This window comes from Colobus angolensis, unplaced genomic scaffold (assembly GCF_000951035.1).
Source record: "Colobus angolensis palliatus isolate OR3802 unplaced genomic scaffold, Cang.pa_1.0 Scaffold2, whole genome shotgun sequence".
NCBI classification, from domain to species: Eukaryota; Metazoa; Chordata; class Mammalia; order Primates; family Cercopithecidae; genus Colobus; species Colobus angolensis.
The window spans coordinates 20,664,404-20,671,961 of record NW_012115154.1 but is presented as its reverse complement, the minus strand read 5'-3'; the positions used below and the strand labels follow the sequence as shown (position 1 = coordinate 20,671,961).

General features: G+C 44.7%; 1 protein-coding gene across 1 annotated transcript in view; it reads left to right on the top strand.

Annotated features, from left to right (window-relative positions):
* XRCC2 (X-ray repair complementing defective repair in Chinese hamster cells 2) overlaps window positions 1-7,169 on the top strand; it is a 41,645-nt gene extending 34,476 nt beyond the window's left edge. Inside the window, exon 3 of the mRNA XM_011941523.1 lies at window positions 5,784-7,169. Coding sequence (XP_011796913.1) covers window positions 5,784-6,505 — 722 coding nt within the window. The 3' untranslated portion in view covers window positions 6,506-7,169. The remainder of the gene's footprint in view (window positions 1-5,783) is intronic.
* The last annotated feature ends 389 nt before the right edge of the window (window positions 7,170-7,558 follow it).

Genomic DNA, 7,558 nt, shown 5'->3' with positions numbered 1-7,558 from the left:
GACAATCTGTTACCCAAACTCCTTACAGCGTTCTATTTGTAAGAGTAACTGTCAAGGCCAAATCATCCAGATTTTCTGATTTAGTTTAATATCTTCAAGTGCCAAACCTTAGGGATTTTTTTACTGCAAGTCGTCACGTTCCATACTTTGGCTGGACAAGCATCCTGTAGCAGCCACAGAAACACATATGAGACAGTGACTTCAAGTACATTGAAAAGGACGATGTCCCTTCTGTAGGACATAATATTTGATTACAGGTTTTGATCTTGAGGATCAAACAGTAAATGTTTATAAAATCAGTAAAACTGATTTCAGTTCATCATTAAACATATTTGTGAGGAATGTAGTTCAAGGACCTTAATAATAATTCATGTGTCTCTTGCACGTTTGTAGCGTCTTCCCCGGTTGTTATAAATGCCTTTTTTATACCTGCTTTGCTATTAATGTGTAAAAGGAAAAGAGTATCTCTTAGGCAGGGATTTAACCTTCAGCTTCTTTGCCTCAGTTTCACTGGGGGGGAATCTGCTCTGTCCTTGCTGTTACTCTGGAAGCACTGAATGCCTAGGCTAGCCCCGTTGTCTCCTGTCTTCTGAGTATCTCAGTTTTAAAAGTTTGGTTCACAAAATAAGATGTTAAATATGCTTTTGCGGACTACACAGTTAATGCTCCAAGGCCACTATTTTGGACAAACTCAGTGATCTTTTCCTGCCATTTTTCATTGTCATGACTTTTCTGCTGCATTTATTATTTAGTACTGTTTCATTTTCTTGAAACAGTCTCTTTTGCCCGGTAATGTTTTTCTTCCTGGTTTTCTTACTAAGTTTCTGTTTTAGCTGTCTTCTAATGCCTCTTCTAACTGTGGATATATCTCAAAAATTTAGTTTTGGCCTTAATTGCTACTGCGCCTGGCTTACCATCTTGAATCTTGTATCTTAGTGGCTATAGGACATTTTCATTTTGTGACACCTAGAGATACATTAAAAAAAAAACCCATACCATTTTGAAAGCTAAATTTTTGCTGGAATACTCAATGTGAATTATGTGAATTAAAAATTTCTACTTTGGGCTGGGTGGGGTGGTGCATGCCTGTAATTCTAGCACTTTGGGAGGCTGAGGTGGGTGGATCACTTGAACCCAGGAGTTTGAGATCAGCCTGGGCAACTCAGCAAGACTGTCTCTACAAAAAAATACAAAAATTAGTCAGGCATGGTGGCACACACCTGTGGTCCCAGCTACTCAGGAAGCTGAGGTGGGAGGATGGCTTGAGCCCAGGAGGCGGAGGTTGCAGTGAGCTGAGGTCACACCACTACATTCTTGCCTGGGTGACAGAATAAGACCCTGTCTCAAAAAAGTCTACTTTTTGTCTATATTTGATGTGTGCAGGTACTTCCAAGCCTATCTTTCAGAAGAACTTTTAAATCACCATATTAGGTTTACCTGCTGTGTTAGTCCAGTTTCACGCTGCTGATAAAGACATACCCAAGACTGGGCAATTTACAAAAGAAAGAGGTTTCATTGGACGTACAGTTCCATGTGACTGGGGAAGCCTCACAATCCTGGCAGAAGGCACGGAGGAACAAGTCCCATCTTCCATGGATGGCAGCAAGCAGAGAGAGCTTGTACAGGAAAATTCTCCTTCTAATAACCATCAGATCCCATGAGACTTACTCACTATCACGAGAACAGCACAGGAAAGACCTGCCCCCATGATTCAGTGACCCCCACTGGTCCCTCCCACAACACGTGGGAATTCAAATGAGATTTGGGTGGGGACACAGCCACACCTATCACCCGCAGGACTGAGGCCCTCACCACGCTAAGTGAGACGCTGCGTCTCTGGCAGCAGGCCCCACCCCGGGCAGTTTGCTTCTCTTGCTTTGCCTCCTATGTTGGTCCCTGTGTCAACCCTGGTCTAGGACCTTCTTACCTGCTGAGCTCTGCCACCAAAGCCGCACACCCCACCTGTTGCTCCCTACCAGACCTGCTTCCATTTAAAATGCCAGTTTCACAATTGGCTTTTAGGCCCTTAACTCTCACAAACCAAAACTCATATTTTTATTCTTTAGATGTCTCTCATGAGGATCTTAAGAAGAAGGTAACTGGCCGGGCGCGGTGGCTCAAGCCTGTAATCCCAGCACTTTGGGAGGCCGAGACGGGCGGATCACAAGGTCAGGAGATTGAGACCATCCTGGCTAACATGGTGAAATCCCGTCTCTACTAAAAATACAAAAATAAAAATAAAAATTAGCCGGGCAAGGTGGCGGGAGCCTGTAGTCCCAGCTACTCGGGAGCCTGAGGCAGGAGAATGGCGTAAACCCGGGAGGCAGAGCTTGCAGGGAGCTGAGATCCGGCCACTGCACTCCAGCCTGGGCGACAGAGCGTGACTCCATCTCAAAAAAATAAAATAAAATAAAAATTTAAAAATTTAAAAAAAAAGAAGGAGGTAACTGATGAAGCACATTCAGAAGATCCTGGGTTTTGTGCTGGGGACAGAATACTCAAGTCCCAACCTTAGAGAAGCTAATAGGAAACGTAATCAAGTAAATAGCCAGTGCTTATACAGTGTGATCTGTGTGATGATGGGAGACGACAGGGTTTGTTATTTTCCCTACCTCAGTGTTATTAGGAGCAAACAGGACATGTCTGAAGCAGCCTCTTGAAGGCATGCAGTACTCTAGAAAGGTGAGTAGCTTTGGGTCAGCCTCCTTGGCTGCCTCTCTGGGAGCAGGAGAGGGAGGATTTGCTGTGGTCTGCTTCTTGGTTTCCCGTCTGCGCTTCTGCATGGTCCCTCGTTCTCTATCACACAGGGCAGTAAAAGACGCTCCTCAGTAACATGGTAAGAGAGGGCACACTGAACATCTGGGTGGAATACAGGTTTAGCTGCTATGTTAACTTTTAATTAGATGGACAGTTGTTGATGTGAAAATAATTTTACTCCTTGAGCCTGGAATCTTTTTTTTTTTCTTTCTTTCTTTTTAGAGACAGGGTCTCCCTCTGTTGCCTGGGCTAGAGTGCAGTGACATGATCACGGCTCACTGTAGCCTCAACCTCACAGGCTCCCACTTCACCCTGAGTAGCTGAGACTGGGGCTATAGGCACATGCCACCACGCCCAGCTCTTTCTTTTTTTAAATTTTTTGTAGAGGCAGGGTCTCCCTATGTTGCCCAGGCTGGTCATGAACTCCTAGGCTCAAGTGATCCTCCCACTTCAGCTTCCAAAGTGCTGGATTACAGACCTGAGCCACTGTGCCCAGCCATGTGTAGAATTCCTAAATACAAAAGAGAAGTCTGAGAACTGATAACACACTGCGCTATAAGAAAGCCGAAGCCAGGTGTGGTGGCTCATGCCTGTAATCCCAGCACTTTGGGAGGCTGACACAGGCAGACCACTTGAGCCCAGGAGTTCAAGACCAGCCTGGGCAACATGGTGGAATCCAGTCTCTACAAGAAATACAAAAATTAGCCAGGCGTGATGACACATGCCTGTAGTCCCAGCTACTTGAGAGGCTGAAGTGGAATCCGTTTTTAAAGTTCTTCTTAAGGTAAATTTAGAATTGCAAGTTGTATGTAAGATTATGGTAGAAATTTGGTGCAGTCTTGGCTCACTGTAGCCTCTACCTCCTGGGCTCAACTGACTCTCCAACCTCAGCCTCCCGATTAGCTGGGACTACTGATGCACACGACCATGGCTGGCTGCTTTTTGTTTTTGTTTTTTTTAATTGTAGTGTCAGGGGTCTCACTATATTGACCAGGCTAATATCTAACTCTTGGGCTCAAGTGATCCTCCTCAAGTGCCTGGGAATTACAGGCATGAGCTACTGTACCCAGCCTAGATTTCTTAAACATTATTTGTGAATACTCCAATTTACAACGGTTTGTTAGTAAGAAGAAGAAAGGCCGGGTACGGTGGTTCACACCTGTAATCCCAGCACTTTGGGAGGCTGAGGTGGGTGGATCACCTGAGGTCAGGAGTTTGAGACCAGCCTGGCCAACATGGCAAAACCCCGTCTCTACCAAAATACAAAAATTAGCTGGGGGTGGTAGCGCACACCTGTAATCCTAGCTACTCGGGAGGCTGAGGCATGAGAATTGCTTGAACCCGGGAGGCAAAAGTTGCAGTAAGCCAAGATTGCACCAATGCATTCCAGCCTAGGCAACAAAACAAGACTCCATCTCAAAAAAAATTAAAATTAATCATAAGAAACAAAGTAATTGAATTCTTTTTTTGTTTGTTTTTGGTTTTGTTTTTTGAGACGGAGTTTCGCTCGTCACCCAGGCTGGAGTGCAATGGCGTGATCTCAGCTCACTGCAACTCTGTCTCCCAGGTTCAAGTGTTTCTCCTGCCTCAGCCTCCCAAGTAGCTGGGATTACAGGCGCCTGCCACCACAGCCAGCTAATTTATTGTATTTTTAGTAGGGTTTCACTATGTTGGCCAGGCTGATCTTGAACTCCTGACCTCAGGTGATCCGCCCGCCTCTACCTCCCAAAGTGCTGGGATTACAGGTGTGAGCCTCTGTGCCCAGCCCTTGAATTCTTATATAGACCATCATTTGGTTGGGGATAATACTTGGCATTTTAACATAGTGTTTCCAATCAGGTAGTTCAGCCATACATTAATAATGACAAGCAAGAGTTGAATGCCACTGTTGAGTGCGTTTGGAAAAGCTCTGGAAGCAAGGCAACTTCCCCAGTGTCGTTTGATTTAACTTGTGCTGTCCTCAATGAGTTATTTGAGCCTATAGAGAAGGACAGTTGCAGTCTTTAATGTTTAGAGTAGTTGACTTTGATTTTTAATGCTAGGAAAATAATTTCTAATGCAGCTGGACATGGTTTCAAGAGATAATTCAAGTAGCAAAGAATAACTGAAGGCAGTTTGGGAACGTGTGAGGTTGTTTTCAGTTGAAGGATGCTGTTGTCATTTAGGGCCTGAGAGCCATGGGCTCTTGCCTCAATAATGTGTGAAAGCACAAAATCCAGAATTGTTCACCCCATAACATCAGTAACATTGAGAAACCCCAATTAGGGAGTGCTTTCACCTGCAGGTCATAGACGTCCAACTTAGTGGCTTGCCCAGGTAGTGGCTTGCCCAGGTGGAGGCTTGTTTTCCTCACATCCTGAGTGGTACAGAGGCAGGCTCTGTGTGGCTGGTGGGGGCTCCGTATGCCCAGAGTCCTGGGCACCTTCTGTCTTCCACGCCATCATCCTGAGGGGGGCTTTCATCCTCACTGCTTCCAGATGCTGCTCCACCCCCACAGGAAGGCGCGGCGGGCAGAAGGCGTCCCTGGATAGGAAAGAATCATCAGCAGAGAGCAGCCTGCATCCCACTGGTGACAGCTGTGTCACCTGGCCACCTTTTCAAAGGAGACCATGAAAAATAGTTTTAAAGTGGACACATTTCCCTCCTCATCAAATTAGGGTTTTATACTTTAGGAAGAAGGAAAGAATGGATATGGTGTAATCAGCTACCACAATTGGTGTGTACAGTAGTAATCAGATTTTTGAAAGGCCCTAGATCTGTGGCTCTTTATTTTCAAATCTCGCAAATTGAAGCGGAAGTGCATGGGAGCCTGGCCAGAGGAGAGTCCTCTAGCCTCTTCCAGCCTCCTCACCGGGCTGATTTCCTTGTTTATTGTATTTGCTTGTACAGCTCCATTTTGGCAAAAGTGAATTTAGATTTTCCTTCACATTCCAGTAAATGTCTTTTTCAACTTTTTTTGCAGACTGCATTTTGTAGCCTACCCTTGAGCTACTGCATTTTGACTGAGATTTTTCAATTTTACACAGGTGATGTTCTTGAATTTCATGGCTCAGAAGGAACAGGAAAAACAGAAATGCTTTATCACCTAACAGCACGATGTATACTTCCCAAATCAGAAGGTGGCCTGGAAGTAGAAGTCTTATTTATTGATACAGATTACCACTTTGATATGCTCCGGCTGGTTACAATTCTTGAGCACAGACTATCCCAAAGCTCTGAAGAAATAATCAAATACTGCCTGGGAAGATTTTTTTTGGTGTACTGCAGTAGTAGCACCCACTTACTTCTTACACTTTACTCACTAGAAAGTATGTTTTGTAGTCACCCGTCTCTCTGCCTTTTGATTTTGGATAGCCTGTCAGCTTTTTACTGGATAGACCGTGTCAATGGAGGAGAGAGTGTTACCTTACAGGAGTCTACTCTGAGGAAATGTTCTCAGTGCTTAGGGAAGCTTGTAAATGACTATCGCCTGGTTCTTTTTGCAACGACACAAACTATAATGCAGAAAGCCTCAAACTCATCGGAAGAACCTTCTCATGCCTCTCGACGCCTGTGTGACGTGGACATGGACTACAGACCCTATCTCTGTAAGGCGTGGCAGCAACTGGTGAAGCACAGGATGTTTTTCTCCAAACAAGATGATTCTCAAAGCAGCAACCAATTTTCATTAGTTTCACGTTGTTTAAAAAGTAACAGTTTAAAAAAACATTTTTTTATTATTGGAGAAAGTGGGGTTGAATTTTGTTGATATGTATCATAAAATAGTCTTTTGCAGGGTACTATGCAAACCTTAACATTTTTCTTTCCCAAGACAGAGTCTCACTGTGTCTCCCAGGCTGGAGTGCAGTGGCACAATCATGGCTCACTGCAGCCTTGAACCCCTGGCCTCAAGGGATCCTCCTATGTGTGCCTCCCAGAGTGCAGGGATTACAGGTGTGAGCCACTGCTCGCGGCCAAAAGTATTCTTTTCTTTATTTTTTTCTTTCTTTTTTTTTGAGACAGAGTCTCTCACTCTGTTTCCCAGGCTGTTGGAGTGCAGTGGCACGATCTCGGCTTACTGCAACCTCTGCCTCCTGGGTTCAAGCGATTCTTCTGCTTCAGCCTCCCAAGTAGCTGAGATTACAGGTGCCTACCACCACGCTGGCCTAATGTTTGTATTTTTAGTAGAGACAGGGTTTCACCATGTTGGCCAGGCTGGTCTCAAACTCCTGACCTCAAGTAACCCACCCGCCTCGGCCTCCCAAAGTGCTGGGACTGCAGGCCCGTGCCTGGCCCTAAAGTTTTAAACTCCAGGGGAATTAACAGTATTTCTTTACAGAATGGATTTGTTAAACTAGCACAGTAAAACTAAAGACTATTCTGTTTCTAGGCTGTTGAATCAACGTGATTTTAACAATTAAACTTTGTATTAAGCTTGCTTTAAAAGGAAATAAATAATATATACGTATATCCGCCTAAATAAAATGGACATAGTTAACTTGGTGTCACATTTTTGGAATTCTGTTAAGTCCTTTGTTGTTTAAGAAAGTTTACATGCATTTATTTATTTATTTATTTTGAGATGGAGTCTCGTTCTGTCACCCAGGCTGGAGTGCAGTGGCGTGATCTTGGCCCACTGTAACCTCCGCCTCCCAGGTTCAAGTGATTCTCGTGTCTCAGCCTCCCAAGTAGCTGGGACTAGAGGCTTGCGTCACCACACCCAGCTAATTTTTGTTGTTGTTGTTGTTTGTTTGTTTTGTTTGTTTTTTGAGACAGAGTCTCGCTCTGTCGCCCGGACTGGAGTGCAGTGGCCGGATCTCAG